Source organism: Bombina bombina, chromosome 12 (genome assembly GCF_027579735.1).
Source record: "Bombina bombina isolate aBomBom1 chromosome 12, aBomBom1.pri, whole genome shotgun sequence".
NCBI lineage: Eukaryota > Metazoa > Chordata > Amphibia > Anura > Bombinatoridae > Bombina > Bombina bombina.
The window spans coordinates 38,732,015-38,751,138 of record NC_069510.1 but is presented as its reverse complement, the minus strand read 5'-3'; the positions used below and the strand labels follow the sequence as shown (position 1 = coordinate 38,751,138).

The window sequence follows — 19,124 nt, the reverse complement described above, 5'->3', positions numbered from 1 at the left end:
CATAAGTAGCACTCGACAAGTACCTCTCCCGTTATGTTTACTGATTTTTACATGTAAAAAGGTGCTTGTAACAAGATAAGGGGTCTAATACCCACCTAACAAAGGCAGAAGACTAGGATTTGGGTTTCTGTCCATCCCCCATAAAGGGAAATATTTTATTTTGTTTTTGGTAAGTGCTAATTAGGTACTTAGCCAATATACATAAATCTTGACAGTGTATAATTTTATTTGTGTTTATCGTGGCTCACCCTAAAGTTTATTCTGATTATAATTCTGATCTAGTATGTAATACTTTTGATCCTTATACCATTAGTGTGGGCATAATCTTCAGCCGCCCACTAACGTTTTTGCATAATTAGCTGTCATACGTATCTAAACTCACGTTTTCTTTTTAGGGTTACATTATTTTGTTAAAAATTGGTTGGCTTTTTAAACCGCGCACATTCAGATTTTACAAATTTGACAATTCTCCCCACAGTGAAAGCTCCATTTTTGTTTGATATTTGACCTTGTAAGATATCTCCATGCATGTGATTGTAATGTCTGATATCCCTTGTCACTACTATGGTGAAGGGGTTGACTTTTATTCCTGTATATTATTATTAACATTTTTGTATAGCGGTGCAATATTCCGTATCGCTAAGAAATATAAATAACTTGTCCCCTTACCTCTTATCTTGAAGGTACCTTTATGTAAATTGCCGTTCCTGGCCCCGAGACTCTGTTATCTCAGACCCCATGTACCCACCGCCGATTGCAGAGGAAATAGAATTGCGTGTCTTTGATCTAAAGAACCTTAGGGAGGTGACTGCTCCTCTCCGAGCTCATCGTGCCTATACACCCAATAATGAGTGCTTCTTCATCTTCCTGGATGTCAGCAAGGACTTTGTGGCAAGGTAAGCTGAGGATAGATGGGAGACCTAAGCCACACAGCTTTCCTTCTATTTTACACTGACTGTGATTGTTTTTGATGACCTATTATTATGTTAAAGGTACAGTCTACTTGAAAACCATTGTGATTTAAAAAAAGTCTCTATTACCCATTTCCCAGTTTTACATAACCAACACTGTATTATTAATATATTTTGTTTTTACCTCTATGATTACCTGTATCTAAGCCCCTGCAAACTGCCCTTTATCTCAGTGCTTATATTTTTTATTTTTCTTTAGCTTTTTACAATCCTGCATTTTAGCCAATCAGTGCTGGTTCTTGTAAAACCATTATCATTCTCCATGGGAGTGAGCATAATGTTATCTATATGGCACACATGAACTAGCACTGTCTAACTGTAGTGCAAGATTGTAAAAAGCTTAAAAAAACAAAATAAAACACTGATATAAGGGGCTGCCAGCAGGGGCTTAGAAACAGGCAAACTTAGAGGTTACAAACTATTAATATAGCAATGTGGGTTATGCCCATCATTGGGGAACGGGTAGTATTATTATTATCGGTTATAGAGCAGCAACAGGTTCCGCAGCGCTAAAGTAAATGCGTTATCTATTATTATTATACTTTATTTATGAAGCACCATCCTATTCCGCAGCGCTGTCCATGGATACAGATCATTTAAATAAAACAATAATACAGGAGGAATTGAGGGCCCTATTGCCTGTGGGAACTTACAATCTAGAAGGGTAGGAGGTTGAGAAACAGGAGGCAAGGACGGCAAGATTGAGAAAGATGTTAATGCAGAGTTAGATGAGGGAAGTGTTGTTAGGTAAGAGAAATATTATTGAGTTGGGTGGTAGGCTTCTCTGAACAGAAAAGTCTTTAGAGAGCATTTAAAGGATTTTTTAAATGATAAAAAAAATAACGTAGACTGTCCCTAAAACTAACCCCCCCCCCCCCCACCACACTAAGTTTATATTAATGGAGCCCAACAAATTATGTGTTAATTTTGGTACCGTGTTTTGGTCTTACATAGCATCTAATTTATCATTGTGACATATTTATGCCTTCTGTCTGTTACTACCTTTCAGTCCACCTTTATTTAGCAAAGTGGAAGATGGTTACCTAAATTTTTTATATGGATAGGCAGGCACTATTGGTGGGGCTAACCGCAAGCCATATTACATTATACTTGTGCCACACAAAATACAATTAAATAATTACATTTTTAATTACAAGTACCTAGGAAATTAGTTGCTGTGATAGTGTTGTGTATGCATGTATGTGTGTGCATATGTTTATGTGTGTGTGTGTGTGTGTGTGTGTATATATATATGTATGTATGTATATATATATATATATATTTATGGAAAAAGAGGAGCACACGCAGGACTAAGTGCAGTATCATGTAATAAAATAAAATGGATAAAACAGACATGAACCCAATCCCCTAACTCAGAACTACTCACGAGAGGTAGCCTCAAACATGTGAGGTATGTATATTCGAAAACAGGACCGTCGCTACAGACCCTCAATGAGGGAAAGTGAGCAAGACGCCACCGGAAGTCACGAGTTTACACAGCCCCGAGGGGTGCACGCAGAGTGTGGCTGAGCAAGCTGCTCGTAAACAGCAAAAGAAACAAAGAGCTGCACAAAAAAGGCACTAAAAGTAAAAATAAAACATAGCTTTTATTTAAGCACACTTAAAACATAGGGCAAGATGCAACAACTCCCTACGCGTTTCGTGTCACTACAAGGCACTTAATCATAGGAATAAGGATTGTTCCGGACCCCCTCCATATAAAGGGAAGCTGACAAATCCTGTGTGTAAAATCATTTAAAAATACATACTCCTAAAAAATGGCTATTACGCATTAAAGTTATACATACATGTAATAAGGAAAAAACAGCAATCTAGAAAATGAGTGTAAACATACAATATGCTAATCCATGATTAAACCTAGTTCGTATTGCACATAATAATATACAGAGCTTACAAAAGCTTAAGCCCATATACTGATATTCATAATTCAACCTTTCTCAAGTGCTAAACATGGTTCATGTATTACGTATATAATATGAAAGCGAAAATACAATGCGTTGGTTATATACATTCATCATTCTAAAAAGTAAGAAAAGCTTATGATTCAAGGAATTCTATCTCCACCCCTTACTGGGCTTTTAACTTTGTCTATAACCTTCACTTTCATATTGAACTTGTTAGTCATGTGTATTGAATAATGGTGTCTAGCCACTGCTGAGTCCTTACTGTAATTTTTTGTGTCCCTAATATGTTCCCTCATTCTTGATCTGAGCTGTTTAGAGGTCTGACCTACATACTGTTGGTTACAGAAACTGCACTCCAATAAATAAACTACAAACTCCCTTCTACAATTGGCATATCATTTTTTCTCAAATGTTTCATGAGTGACATAACTCCTAAATGTATTACCTGAGCTAATAATATTGCAAGTTAAACATGGTCCCATACCACACCTAAAGTTACCTCTACTATGTAACCAGTTCCTGTTATTGATACTTTTAGTGCATACAAGACTTGGTGATAATTTATTGGATAGGGTTGGAGCTTTCTTTGGCACAAACTTACAGGTATCCACCACTTCACTGAGTATCTAATCTTGTCTCAATATATACAGGTTCTTTCTCAAAATTGTACAAACCCTGTTAACTTGATCTGAATACTCAGTTGAAAAGACTACAGTATTCTTAAGTTCTCCCTCCCTTCTTTTTGGGCTATTGATACATTCTGTCTGTGAATAAGTATTGACCTCTTTAAAGCTATTACTTAGTAGTTCATCATCATATCCCCTACTTTTCAATCTCTCTGTGAGAGCCACTGCTTGTTTCTGAAAGGATTCATCAGAGTTGGTATTTCTCCTAAGACGCAAGAACTGGCCCCTGGGGGATGGCATGACTTTGCATGTAAGATTGTGTTACCATAGGTTGGTTTGCGGAAGGTGTCTCTTAGTACCTTACCTAGTGTAACATCATCCACCAGGCTAAGATCTAAGAAATGTTTAGTATCCTGTTGGTGTTTCCCTTCAAACTTTAAATTAAAACCATTAATTATCATTTAGATAGTCCATAAATAAATGAAAATCAAATGGTTCTTCCACAATAAATATGAGGTCATCTATGAATCTCATGTACATTATGATGCGGTCTACAAATGGGTTGGTACTGCTATAGACTCGGTTCTCCCACCAACCTACATATAAGTTTGCAAAGGATAGTGCAAACTTTGCACCAATCTCAGTACCACATACCTGAAGGTAGAACTCATCATCAAACATACAAAAATTGTGCTTCAAAAGAAATTCGATGACCTCACACAAATATATTTTCACTTCCTCTGAAAAACTCGTATCTAAGTCAAGAAAATACCTGACTGCTCTAATGCCCATAGAATGAGGTATACATGAGTATAATGAAGCATTGTCCACTACTATCCATCAATATCCCTGTTTCCAGTTGATTTTTTGTACTTCACTAATGAAGTGTGTAGAATCTCTCAGATAGCTATTGAGTTTCCTAACTAACGGTTGGAGTATGGAATCAATCCATTCTGAGAGTGGCTCAAACAGGGAGCCTATGCCAGAGATAATCGGGCGACCAGGCGGTGAGGTTAAACTCTTGTGAGTTTTAGGCAAATGATGGAAAATAGGTATTGATGGATAATTGGGAACCAAAATACTAATCCCCTTTTTGGGCAATATTCCTAAAGAAGTTGCCTGGTCTAATTGCCTTAGTAGTTGTTTCTTGAATTCACAGGTTGGGTTTCTAGTTAGTTTACTATAGGTATTGATGTCACTCAACTGTCTTTTCGCCTCTAAAATATAATCTTTTTTATTTAATACCACAACATTACCTCCGTTGTCCGAGGACCTAATGGTAGTAACCTCAAACATGTGAGGTATGTATACAGGAAAAGTGGAGCGGGATCCTCCCGGAACAAAAAGCTGCAGAAAAAAGTTCCACGAAGAATCAACACAATCCCAAGGCACTGTTCTTAGTCCCGCTGAGGTACAAATGCTCTAAAATAGTGAGCCACAATAGGAGTCCTGTGTGCGCTCCTCCTTTTTCCCTGTTTTTAGATAGATGGCTGTCAGGCTGTTGTAAGCTGCCGGACTCCAGGATAGTGACTGTTTCTGGGATAATCCTTTTTTGTTGAGACTTTTTAACGCATAGATTATAAATCTTACTATTGTGTTTGTGTTGTTATATTTTTTTGGGGGTGCGCAGTTCTATAGAGGGGTTCTAGTGATATATATTTTTGTGTGTGTATTCATATATATCTATGACTTGACTAGTAAACCATAGTGATATATATATATATATATATATATATATATATATATATAATTAGCCCAGTGATTTAGATAACAAAATAACAAGAGTGTGTGTGTATATATATATATATATATATATATATATATATATATATATATATATATATATTTATTCCAGAATTTAGCACTCGCTGCTCCTAATAATCAGCTGCAGGGTGCCATCTAGTAAATATTTAGAATTATGAGTCCAAAAGATGCACTCGCCGTAATGCAAGTGCATCTTTTGGACTCATAATTATATATATATATACAGTATAAACGTTTAGAGAAAGTGGCACAGACCATCCAGAGTAACTGCCTGGTGCACTGCTAGATAGAGTGAATACAAAAGGTCCACAGTATACCAAACCTGTCTACGGATAAATGGTAATACTGAAATGAAGCAGGCAACACAGGATGCAATGCTTCATTTCAGTATTACCATTTATCCGTAGCCAGGTTTGGTATACTGTGGACCTTTTATATATATATATATATATATATATATATATATATATATATATATATATATATCTAGCAAAAGATAGAAGACAGCACTCTCTGGTCTTAAAAACAAAGGTTGTTTTATTTGTAGTGACGTTTCGGGGAAAGTTCCCCTTCCTCAGACCGAAACGTCACTACAAATAAAACAACCTTTGTATTTAAGACCAGAGAGTGCTGTCTTCTATCTTTTGCTATTATTACCCACATTCATGCACCCTGGCAAATCGTGATACTGTTCGTGAGAGTGCACTTGCCCTATTAACATACATATATATATATATATATATATATATATATATATATATATATATATATATATATACACACTTAGTAATCTATTAATAAAACATATGCTTCCTGATAACAAGGCCACTTACTTGTCTTGCTCAGTAAAGGCAATGGATCCAGCCTTGTGTTTGAATTTAAGGGCGTTTATTATTGGCATCTGCCCGTTTATGTTAGCAGTGAGCGGCTAGTGGACACTACACATCTGCTGCCTGTATTTATTATTGCACAAGTGAGTTCTTGTGCAGCGCTAACCCCTGATCTCATGCAACATTCCAATCTGCTTGAGCGAGTTCGGTGACGAGGAAGGTAAGAAGCTTCTGCTGCCTCTTAACTTGGGGTTAGCAGACTCGTATGAGTGAGCATGCTCTGTATGGGCTCCCCAGCAGCCTCTGCCTCTTGATATATGGTTCCCTAAGTATGTGTTTAATTCCTCTGCAGGGGGAAACACAAAGTATAAAAAAAAATAATTCTGAATCACTAAAAAACAGTTCATGTTACTATAAATAATCTGTACAACAAGCTTGGTTTTGTTTGAAATATTGTCTTTAGGCATATTCTTAAAGAATGAGTTACTGCGTCATCCTTTGGATTAATAGATTTTTTCTGCATGTGTGTGCTGGGGGTTTTTTCAGACTAGATTCCATTCAATTTTTGTTAAGGTCACTTGTGGCGTGGAAATTCTTTTCATTTTTTACAAGACAAACAAAAGTACAAACCCGCTAACAGGGCTGTAAGAGCATAGATCTTGCTTTTTCTGGAGGCCTTACAGCCCTGGTAGACCCTTGTTACAGGCGATGTACAGGGTACGTCACTGTTGTTAAGGGGTTAACATATTTCTGACAGACTCGCAGGTACACAGGGTGTATTTGATAGACATCAGGGCCTGAACATATATGTCCTATCATGCTTAAAGGGACTAAATAAATGCTAGACGTTATGCAAATGTTAGCCTGAGAATAACTAGCAGACATATTTTTTCGGGTAGGAAAACCTTTATCCACATTGCTTGGGACCAGAAAAGGTTTGGATTTCAAAATACAGGCACATATTCCCAAATCCGGAATTCCCAAATCTAAACTTATTCTGAAATCCAAACTTTTTAATGTATATTTTTTTTTAATAAAATTTATTAAAAAAAGAAAATGTATGCTTACCTGATAAATGTATTTTTGACACGATGAGTACATAGATCATCCAATTACTATTGGGAATATCACTCCTACCCAGCAGGAGGCGGCAAAGAGCACCACAGCAAAGCTGTTAAATATCACCTCCCTTCCCTCCCACCCCAGTCATTCGACCGAAGTAAAGGACAGAAAGTAAGTAACAAGGTGTAGAGAGAATACCAATGGCACTACTTCAATTAGATAGACCCTTATATCCTAAATTTGGCCAACAAGTAGGGCAAGGAATGGGTGCTCTGTATATATCACATTAGTACAGGAAAAAGGAAAAAGAATACACTTATAGCACTCCTGGGTCAAGTTATGATATAATTAATATCTGGAATTGCTTATCACTAACTATTCACTGGGGAATAGAGATAGGAGAGACAAAACAAAATTAACTAGAATTAAAATATAACTTTTATTGGGGTCAGATAAAATAGGATAATAAATTAAAAACACTCTTAGATAACGAATGTAGTAATTATGTACATATGCTGGGTAGTTAATATTATGTATTTCAAGTACACAATGAATTGATAAGTACTAATATTGTAAATGTCATCCACAAAAAATTGATTATAGAAGAATATCAAATAATGTATAACACTGGTATTACACTCAAATTTGTGAGTGTAACTTATACTGTATAATGTTACAATGGCACTTAGTAAATGTATTTATTTTTTTATCCTATTTTATCTGACCCCAATAAAAGTTATATTTTAATTTTAATTCTAGTTAATTTTGTTTTGTCTCTCCTATCTCTATTCCCCAGTGAATAGTTAGTAATAAGCAATTCCAGATATTAATTATATCATAACTTGACCCAGGAGTGCTATAAGTGTATTCTTTTTCCTTTTTCCTGTACTAAGGTGCAGAGGTGTCTGAAGTTTATAACTATAACCAACCTGTCTAACGAGACCAGGGCGGGCCGTGGACTCATCGTGTCAAAAAAGAAATACATTTATCAGGTAAGCATAAATTTTATTTTTAATGACAGGATGAGTCCACGGATCATCTTAATTACTATTGGGAATCAATACCCAAGCTAGAGTACACAGATGATACGGGAGGGACAAGACAGGGAACCTAAACGGAAGGCACCACTGCTTGAAGAACCTTTCTCCCAAAAGCGGCCTCAGCCGAGACAAAAGTGTCAAATTTGTCGAATTTTGAAAAAGTGTGAAGAGAGGACCAAGTTGCTGCCTTGCAATTCTGTTCCACAGAAGCTTCATTCTTGAATGCCCATGAAGAAGCAACAGCCCTTGTGGAATTAGCCATAACTCTCTCTGGAGGCTGCTGTCCAGCAGTTTCATATGCAAAAAGTATGATAATCTTCAGCCAAAAAGAAAGAGAAGTAGCTGTAGCTTTCTGTCCCTTATGTTTCCCAGAGAAAACCACAAACAAGGCAGAAGACTGACGAAAATCCTTTGTCGCCTGCAGGTAAAACTTTAAAGCTCGAACCACGTCCAAATTATGCAGAAGCCGTTCCTTCTGAGAAGTAGGATTAGGACACAAAGAAGGAACAACAACTTGATTAATGTTCCTATCAGAAACAACTTAAGGAAGAAAACCCAACTTAGTACGTAAAACTACCTTATCTGAATGAAATATAAGGTAAGGGGATTCGTACTGCAAAGCCGAGAGCTCTGATACTCTGCGAGCAGATGAAATTACCACCAAAAATAAAACTTTCCAAGATAACAGCTTAATATCTAAGGAATGCATAGGCTCAAACGGAGCCCCTTGAAGAACCTTGAGAACTAAATTAACCCCTTAAGGACCAGCGACGTACCCTGTATGTCACTGGCCTTTTTTTGGGACTTGATTGTTTTATAGCACGATCTTGCCACCAGCGTTGAGACTGCTCTATTCCACAAAGCCTGCTGGAGGGAAGGCATTAATAGCGTGTTCTTGCTAGACTTGTGCTATTATGTCCGGAAAAAACCCTTAACGACCAGTGACATACAGGGTACATTGTGGTCATTAAGGGGTTAAGACTCCATGGAGGAGTAACTGGTTTGAACACAGGCCTGATTCTAAGGCCTGACAAAAAGATTGCACATCTGGAACATCTGCCAGACGTTTGTGTAACAAAATAGATAAGGCAGAAATTTAACCCTTTAGAGAACTTGTAGATAATCCTTTCTCCAAACCCTCCTAGAGAAAAGACAAGATTCTAGGAATCTTAACTCTACTCCATGAGTAACCCTTGGATTCACACTAATAAAGATATTTACGCCATATCTTATGGTAAATTCTTCTAGTTACAGGCTTAAGAGCCTGAATCATGGTCTCTATGACCGAATCAGAAAAGCCCCGCTTGGATAAAATTAAACGTTCAATCTCCAAGCAGTCGGCTTCAGAGAAACTAGATTTGGGTGAAGGAAGGGACCTTGAATTGGAAGGTCCTTCCTCAACGGCAGCCTCCATGGTGGCAGAGACGACATGTCCACCCGATCCGCATACCAAATCCTCCGAGGCCAAGCCCGTGCGATTAGGATCACCGAGGCTCTCTCCTGTTTGACTCGAAAAATGACCCAAGGAAGAAGAGCAAACGGCGGAAATATGTATGCTAGACTGAAGGTCCAAGGAGCCGCTAAGGCATCTATAAGTTCTGCCTGGGGATACCTGGACCTCGACCCATACCTCGGAAGCTTGGCATTCTGTCGAGGCGCCATGAGATCCAATTCCGGCTGACCCCACTTGAGGATCAAATTGGAGAACACTTCTGGATGGAGTTCCCACTCCCGGATGGAGTTCCCACTCCCCCGGATGAAAGGTCTGCCTGCTCAGAAAGTTCACCTCCCAGTTGTCCACCCTTGAGATGTGGATCGCTGACAGACAGCAAGCATGGGCCTCTGCCCACTGTATTATTTTTGTTACCTCTATCATCGCTAAGGAACTTCTCGTTCCCCCCTGATGATTGATGTAAGCCACTGAAGTTATATTGGCCGACTGGAACCTGATAAATTGAACAGAGGCTAACTGAGGCCCGGCCAGAAGAGCATTGAAGATCGCTCTTAGCTCCAGAATGTTTATGGGAAGAACAGACTCTGTCTGATTCCACACTCCCTGAGCTTTTAGGGAGCCCCAGACTGCTCCCCAACCTAGAAGGCTGGCATCTGTTGTCACAATCACCCAGGATGGCCTGCGAAAGCAAGTCCCCTGAGAGAGATGATCCAGAGACAACCACCATTGAAGAGAATCCCTTGTCTCCTGTTCCAGTAGTATTCGAGGAGACAAGTCCGCATAATCTCCATTCCACTGCCTGAGCATGCTTAGCTGCAGAGGTCTGAGGTGGAACCAAGCAAATGGGATGATGTCCATTGCTGCCACCATCAGCCCGATGACCTCCATGCACTGAGCCACTGAAGGCCGAGGACTGGACTGAAGAGCTAGCCAAGTATCGAAAATCTTTGATTTCCTGACTTCTGTCAGAAAAATCTTCATAGATATGAAGTCTTTTATTGTTCCTAAGAAAGATACCCTTGTGTTTGGCACTATGGAGCTCTTTCCCAAATTTACCTTCCAACCATGAGATCGCAGGAAGGACAACAAAGTTTCCGTGTGTAAACTCGCTTGTTGAAGGGATGGCGCCTGGACCAGGATGTCGTCCAGATAGGGCGCCACTTCAATGCCCCGTAATCGAATCACCGCCAATAACGAACCCAGAACCTTTGAAAAAATTCTGGGAGCTGTGGCAAGACCGAAGGGAAGAGCCACGAATTGGAAGTTCTTGTCTTGAAAAGCAAACCTCAGAAACTTGTGAGTATCCTTGTGAATGGGAACATGCAGGTACGCGCCCTTTAAATCCACAGTTGTCATGAACTGACCCTCTTGGACCAAGGGGAGAATGGAACGAATAGTTTCCATCTTGAAGGAGGGTACGGAAAACTTTTGAACTCTATTTTGTATCCCTGGGGCACTATGTTTACTGCCCAGGGATCCAGAACATCTCGAGCCCAAGCCTGATCGAAGAACGAAAGTCTGCCCCCCACAAGATCCAGTCCCGGATCGGGGGCATACCTTTCATGCTGTCTTAGTTTCAATAGCAGGCTTCTTGGATTGTTTTCCCTTATTCCAAGATTGATTGGATCTCCACGAAGGCTTAGATTGTTCCTGCTTTGGAGCGGAGGAGGAAGAATTTCCCTTGAAATTTCGAAAGGAACGAAAATTACTCTGTCGTCCCTTTTGTTTGTTTCTCTTATTCTGCGGGAGAAGATGACCCTTACCTCCCGTAATATCAGAGATTATTTCCGTCAAGCCCGGTCCAAACAAGGTCTTCCCCTTGTAAGGAATTGCTAAAAGTTTAGACTTGGAGGAAACATCCGCAGACCAAGGCTCTGCGAGCTAGAACAGAGGAACCTGAAATCTTTGCTCCCAGCTTAATGACTTGCAGGGAAGCATCTGTAATAAAAGAATTAGCTAATTTAAGAGCTTTTATCCTGCCCTGGATCTCGTCCAGGGGAGTTTCAGTCCTAATAGCATCAGATAAAGCATTAAACCAATATGCTGCCACACTGGTGACAGTAGCAATACACACAGCTGGTTGCCACTGCAAACCCTGGTGTACATACATCTTTTTGAACAACCCCTCTAGTTTCTTATCCATAGGATCTTTAAATGCACAACTATCCTCTATAGGAATAGTAGTTCTCTTGGCTAGATTGGAAACTGCTCCTTCCACCTTAGTAACTGTCTACCTTGACAGCGTCTGCTATGGGAAACATCTTCTTAAATATAGGAGATGGAGAAAAAGGGATACCCGGTCTCTCCCACTCCTTAATGATAATCTCAGAAGCTCGGTCTGGAACCGGAAAAACATCTATTGAGGTAGGAACCTCAAAATATTTGTTAAGCTTACTGGACTTTTTAGGATTAATAACGACCGTGGAGTCGTTGTCATCCAAAGTAGCTAAAACCTCCTTAAGTAGTAGACGGAGGTGCTCTAGCTTAAACCTGAAAGAAACTACCTCAGTATCAGTAAGAGGAATTACACTGTCCAAATCTGAGATTTCACCCTCAGATGCTACCGCAGTGTCCTCCTCTTCAGGATTCTGTGAAGAAGCATCCACAAAAGCAAGAACTCCGTCAGAAACCTCTCTGGTTTTCTTCTTGCGCTTTCCTTGCAACATTGGAAAAGCAGACAACGCATCTGAAACTGCATAAGGGAAGCGATGTCTTGTAAAGTATCCCCAGCAGGAGTTATAGAGGAGGCGCAGGGCACTGCTTGTGAGGGCGTTAAACCTTGGGACGCTTGAGGAGAAAGCTGCGGCATAGATTGATTATTGGCATTAGACTCCTGAACAGCATCCTCTTTAGCAAATGATGGTTCAGTAAAAAGTCTTTCCCTGTAGCTTAAAGTCCTCTCAATACATGATGAACAAAAAAGGATTGGTGGTTCCACATTGGCATCAAAGCATAAAGAACAAGTGACAGCTTGCAAAGACTCTTGGTCCATCTTATCTTTACAATAGGTCACAAAATTTGGCAATTTTTTTGCACAAATTTAATACAGACAAAAAAACTATACTGTCTCTTTAAATAATAAAACATTTACTTTTTTTACTTTTATTAGCGTATGTACTATTGATTAGGAATAGCCCTGCAGAACACCTCTACACCTCAGCAGTAGTTTGCTGAGGTGCCTACCTGTCTGGAGAAGCGACCCTCACTGCGTAGACAGGAGCGTTAAAAACGGAACTCTGCAGGCTGATACACATATTCAAATTCGTTGTCAGAGATGCGCAGCAGAATACAAACAAGCGCTGTCTTACTAAGTGTGCAGTTATGACAAACAGGAAGGGAAGCCAAAAAGAGCACGCAATCCTTTTCCCTAGAACCGCCAACAGCCAATATGTCCAGCCCTAGTTCCTGCACCTTGACTGTCTAATAAAGTGCCCATATTCCCTCATGAGTCTCTTTATCACCCCATTATAAGTAAAGTGCCTCTGTCTCTGAGAACGTTCCCCCAGATACTAAGTCAGCACTTACCTCCTCATCTGCCCGACAGTGAAGGCAGCTCCCAGGTTTAAGAGGTCCTCTCCCTCCTATGACCTGTGACAAAATAAAAAACTGAGTAAGATCCCTCAGTCTTTCAGAAGTAGGGCAGCATCAGTATGGGAGGCACAGTGAGAATTATGTCCCACAAGTTCCCATCGCTCTAAAGCCACCACTGCTCTACTGAAGAGACTGATATGGACTACGGCTACACCCTAGGACAAAGCAGCACAATCTTGTACTCCTTTAAAAATAATAAACTCTTGATTGAAGAATCTTTTTCTAACACCTTAATTTACCACCTCCTTGCACTTAACGTAGGCAAAGAGAATGACTGGGGTGGGAGGGAAGGGAGGAGCTATTTAACAGCTTTGCCGTGGTGCTCTTTGCCGCCTCCTGCAGGGCAGGAGTGGTATTCCCAATAGTAATTAAGATGATCCGTGGACTCATCGTGTCATTAAAAAGAAATACAGTTTCTTATGGTACAATGTATACCAAAGTATTAAAAATGATATAAAACTACATTAAGGTTACATGTTTAAGCTGTATTTTGACATGTAAATATTGCCTAAATGTGATATTATTGTTTACACTTGGTCACATCCCCTCTCCAAATTGTCCCATTATAAAGGTACAGATATTCCAAAATCTAAACCTTTTTCAAGTCCCAAGCAGTTTGGATAAAGAGTTTTCTACCTGTAGTTTGGATTTTGGAATATTTGTATATTTGCATCTGTAAAATGAGACCAAGTGTTAACAGCAATTACATATCATAATACAGCTTATACACAGAACCTAACAGAAGTTTTATATCATTTTTATTGCTTTTGTATACATTGTACCATAATAAATAATAATACAGATAATAAATAAATAATAGATAGTACAGTACCATAACCAAAGGTAACAGCTAAAAATTTAGCCTTTTAGAACACAAAAAAGTTTGTATGTGTGTATATATATATATATATATATATATATATATATATATATATATATATATATATATATATATATATATTTATATTTATTTATATATATATATTTATTTATATATATATATATATATATATATATATATATATATATATATATATATTTATATGTGTGTGTACATATTTATTTATATATTATATATATATATATATATATATATATATATATATATATATATAAACAAATTAAATATGAATTAAAAAGTTGGGATTTGGGATTTTTTTTGCCCATATCTTACCCTTATTGGTTAAAGCTCTTAAAGCTCTGATACACATACATTATAAAGAGGCAGAGAGCAAGATCTATACTTTAATCTCACTCAGGTCCTGAGGATCAAAAACTTGCCCCAGAGAAATCGCACAAAATCTTTGGAGACCTTTTTTGAGCATTATATTTTTTTTCAGAACCCTCCATAGCAAGATAAAGAGATCTCAAGCTAAAATTCGCCTTTCTAAAATTCTTTGAGGTACCTCCCAGTGCTGACGAGATTTATTAGATCATCTCGCCACAGCAGAGAGCTGTAGATCATGAGGCGCTCATAGTGGTAGCAAGTATTAAGCAGCGCTCCGTAAAGATTTTTGTGCATTTGATAATTGACGTGTTGCAGATGTTCTCCTACAGCTCCTTTCACTCTTCCTTAGTATAACTACACCTTAAACTGTAACATGAGTATATCTGCCAACATTTTCATATATAAAACTGGGAGGGGGGTTTGGGGGTGACATTTTCAAAGCTTGGCGGTGGGGATTTTACATTGCATCAGTAGGATTTAAGCTTTCATTTCGGTGGGTCTTCAGACATGCATTGATGAAATTGAGACAGAGAACTCTGTGTAAAAGGAAAGATGAAATGTGGATTCTGTCTGTTCCAGAAAATGACATCCCATTAGTAAGGGCATACTTCCATATGCTGTCATACACTGAAAGTGGTAAAACAATCTGTATTAAAGGGATAGTAAAGTCCAAATTAAACTTTCATGATTCAGATAGGGCATGCAATTTTAAACAACTTTCTAATTTACTTTTATCATCAAATTTGCTTTGTTCTCTTGGTATTCTCAGTTGAAAGCTAAACTTAGGTAGGCTTATATGCTAATTTCTAAGCCCTTGAAGGTCGCCTCTTTTCTGAATGCATTTGACAGTTTTTCACAGCTACAGGGCGTTAGTTCATGTGTTTTATATAGATAACATTATGCACATGCACGTGAAGTAATTTAACAGTCAGCACTAATTGCCTGGAATGCATGTCTGTCAAAATATCTGAGATAAGGAGGCAGTCTTCAGAAGCTTAGATACAAGGTAATCACAGGGGTGAAAAGTACATTTCTGTAACAGTGTTGGTTATGCAAAACTGGGGAATGGTAAATAAAGGAATTATCTATCTTTTTAAACAATAACATTTTTGGTGTTTACGATCACTTTAAAGTCATAATTATGTTGGGGTCCATACATATCTGACAGCTCTATACTTTATAAATGACAAACTGTTCTGCATAGGTTTGGTTCTGTTTTACTCTATAATGAATTGAGCTTTGATTTCTACTCCTTATAAAATCATGGTTAGATTCCACAGTGGAGATATTGCTCAGTGGTGTCTCTTTTCTACGGTCTGCTACTTATTTTCATTTTATCTCTTTGTTCCTGATAGTGGAGCAGAGGACCGTTGTGGATACATCTGGGACCGGCATTACAATGTCTGCCTGGCTACTCTTCCTCATGAGGACGTGGTGAACTCTGTGGCGTTTAGCCCTGTGGACCAGGAGTTACTTTTGAGTGCCAGCGATGACTACACCATCAAGGTCTGGCGCTCTCGCAGTTCCCTGCGCAGCGACCTTTTAGACCACCGTTGTACTTTCAGATCATTGTATCCTTGGGATTACAACTTCAAAAGCTGAGCGCTAAGGAATACTGCCCAGCACTGCTCTGTAACGTATGGTCCAGCAACCTTTCAAATTAGGATCTATGCGTCTGCTTACCACGTATTGGTTTTGTGTTTATTGTTGCAGCACCCTGAAGATTCAACTCATATGCAAATAAAATAGGAATTACAGAGATCCGTTATCGATCATGAAAACCAAATGTCTGGAGACCTTCAAGTTTATTTCCAATGTAATACATCCCTGGTTTTTCATCCAGCAGGAGTATACGTAGCTAGAAACTACTGAAAGATACGCAGAATACTGCATTGCTTTATTTAAAACCGAGTGATTTCACTTTTAATTTATTAAACAGCTCCACAATAATTAAAATAATTACTTATCCCAGTCTGTGTTATAATTAATCTTCACTCAAGGGAGTTGTCCACAGTCACTGGTCTTTAGAAGACTAATTGCAGTTAAAGGTATTACAACCTACGTTTGCAAAGAAATGTTTGTAAAAGTTTCATGATCAAAAGTATGAAAAATGAATTAAAAAAAACATACATTCTCCGCCCTCAGGTCTTTAGTTGCTTACATGTACATAGCCGGTAGTGAGGTTGTGTTAAAGGGGCATAATACTTATTTGCTAAATCACTTGAAAGTGATTCAGTATAACTGTAAAAAGCTGTCAGGAAAATATCACCTAAACTATGTAAAAAAAAAAGATTTTTTACCTCCAAAATTTCTTCATCAGGGAACAGTTATCCTTCAGCTGCTGTTCAGCTGCAGGTTGGAAAAAGAAATAGCCAATCAGCATCAGCAATGCTGAGGTTATGCTTTGCTTTACTGTGATATCATGAGATTTTACTGAAATCTAGTGAAATGTCATAGTAAACTTCCTTGTAAACTGAATAGGGAATTAACTTGACTGTGCCTGCACATGCCAGATGCACACTCCCTTGGAAGTCCTAGGACTAGCATCCTGTTTCGCTGCTGAAAATCCCTTTAAAATGGTATGTGGCTAATGAGGAAATTTTCCATATAACCTTAAATTCTGCAAGTGGAAAGTCATAGAAAAGGGTTTCAGGTCTAGTTTGTGCACACAAAACATAGTAATAAACCAGCCCTGAACGCAACTTCAGAGGTTAATTTAATTGGTAGCATGTTCTTTTTATCCTTTTAATATATGAGAATAAATGAGTCTACATTTTTTTTTTAATATTAGAGACATTCCAGCCAGAATTGGAATCCACATGGATGCATTTCACTTTTGAATAGAAGCATTTTTGTAATATACATGCAATAGCAAACATGTTTAGAATAAAAGCTCCAGCTGTTTGAAAAGTGTATTTAAGTATGCACCATGCACCAGCATTTTAAACACAACCCTTGACAGAGACACTAAGGTGCTTTGTACCATCTGGTAATGACTCTATTTGTTAATTACTGACATGATACAGCCCCACTGTTGCTCTGAGCAGCTGCAGTATTTAAAATGCTGGTGCGCTGAGAATATCTAGCTATGCTTCACATGCACGTGCAGAGAAAAATGTTACCACTAAAACAGTGATAACTTTTATTAGAAGCGTTTTCGCTATTACATGTATATTGCAAATATTTTTCTATTAAAAAACTGTAATTAATCTTTGTATATTTAAAATGTGACCGTAATGTCACTTTATTTCTGTGTTTGATCTAAAGGGTGTCCCTCTGAAAAGCAAATATTAGCATTGATTGTTTTAACATTATTTATGTTTCTTTGTATTCTGTTTGTCGTGCCTTGTGAAACCGCAACATCACGAGCTGCGCAATAAATCAATACGCACCAGCTGCAAAAGAATCGAATCCGATTTATTTCACATATAAGCTGCACACCCTCCGCATTCAGCCAGTAAAAACATACAATGTCAATCTGTGTTTGTTGTGTATATTTACTCCGTCAGCACTACTAGAAAAACAACCTTTTAAAATCACTAGGGGGCAGCAGTGTTTCCTGTCATGTACTGCTCCAAATATGTGCACGCTCCCTGCCTAGGTATCTCTTCAACAAAGAAAACTTTGAGAATTAAAGGGACACTGAACCCAAATGTTTTCTTTCGCGATTCAGATAGAGCATGCAATTTTAGACAACTTTCTAATTTACTCCTATTATCAAATTGTCTTCATTCTCTTGGTATCTTTATTTGAAAAGCAAGAACGTAAGTTTAGATGCCGGCCCATTTTTGGTGAACAACCTGGGTTGTTGTTGCTGATTGGTGGATATATTCACCCACCAATAAACAAGTGCTGTCCAGGGTCTGAATCAAAAATGGTCTGGCTCCTAAACTTAGATGCCTTCTTTTTCAAATAAAGATAGCAAGAGAACGAAGAAAAATTGAAAATAGGGGTAAGTTAGAACGTTGCTTAAAATTGCAAGCTCTATCTGAATCAAGAAAGAAAAAAATTGGGTTCAGTGTCCCTTTAAGTAAATATGATAATAGAAATAAATTGTATATTTTTTTTAAATTGTGTGTTCTGTCTGAAGGACAAAAGAAAAATGTTGGGTTGAATGTTCCTTTAAGGGACGGATGTGACACAACCATGGGCCCCCTTTAACCCATTCCTCAGATATGTATCCATGCTGTCTGTACAGCTTCTCTGCAGGTTCTAGAAGTCATCAGAAGGTATCTTCTTAACCACTCAGATATAATCGTGGGCAGGAACAACTGTTAGTGTATGAGGATGGATGCGGATTCACATTCAATACGGCTCTGAAAAATCCGACACAGTCTTAGTAGACAGGTGGTATCGCAGGACTGCTAAGGCTGTGTCAGATTTTTTGAGTGCTAATGAATGTGAATCCGCATCCATCCTTACACACAAATAGTTGTTCCTGCCCACTATTATATTGGAGTGGTTAAAGGAATAGGAAAGTCAAAATTAAATGTGCGTGATTCAGACAGAGCAGGTCATTTTAAGTCACTTTTAAATTCACTTCTATTTTCAAATGTGCTTCGTTCTCTTAGTATCCCTTGTTAAAAAACGAATACACTAGTGGGAGCTGCTGCTAATTGGTGCCTGCACACATT

General features: G+C 38.3%; 1 protein-coding gene across 3 annotated transcripts in view; it reads left to right on the top strand.

Moving 5' to 3' along the window:
- Positions 1 to 17,896, top strand: part of FBXW5 (F-box and WD repeat domain containing 5) — a 256,286-nt gene extending 238,390 nt beyond the window's left edge. For all 3 annotated transcript variants that reach the window (XM_053695329.1, XM_053695327.1, XM_053695328.1), the window contains exons 8-9: positions 684 to 896; positions 15,846 to 17,896. In XM_053695329.1, the coding sequence (XP_053551304.1) occupies positions 684 to 896; positions 15,846 to 16,092 (460 nt within the window). In that variant the 3' untranslated portion in view covers positions 16,093 to 17,896. The remainder of the gene's footprint in view (positions 1 to 683; positions 897 to 15,845) is intronic.
- Positions 17,897 to 19,124: the final 1,228 nt, after the last annotated feature.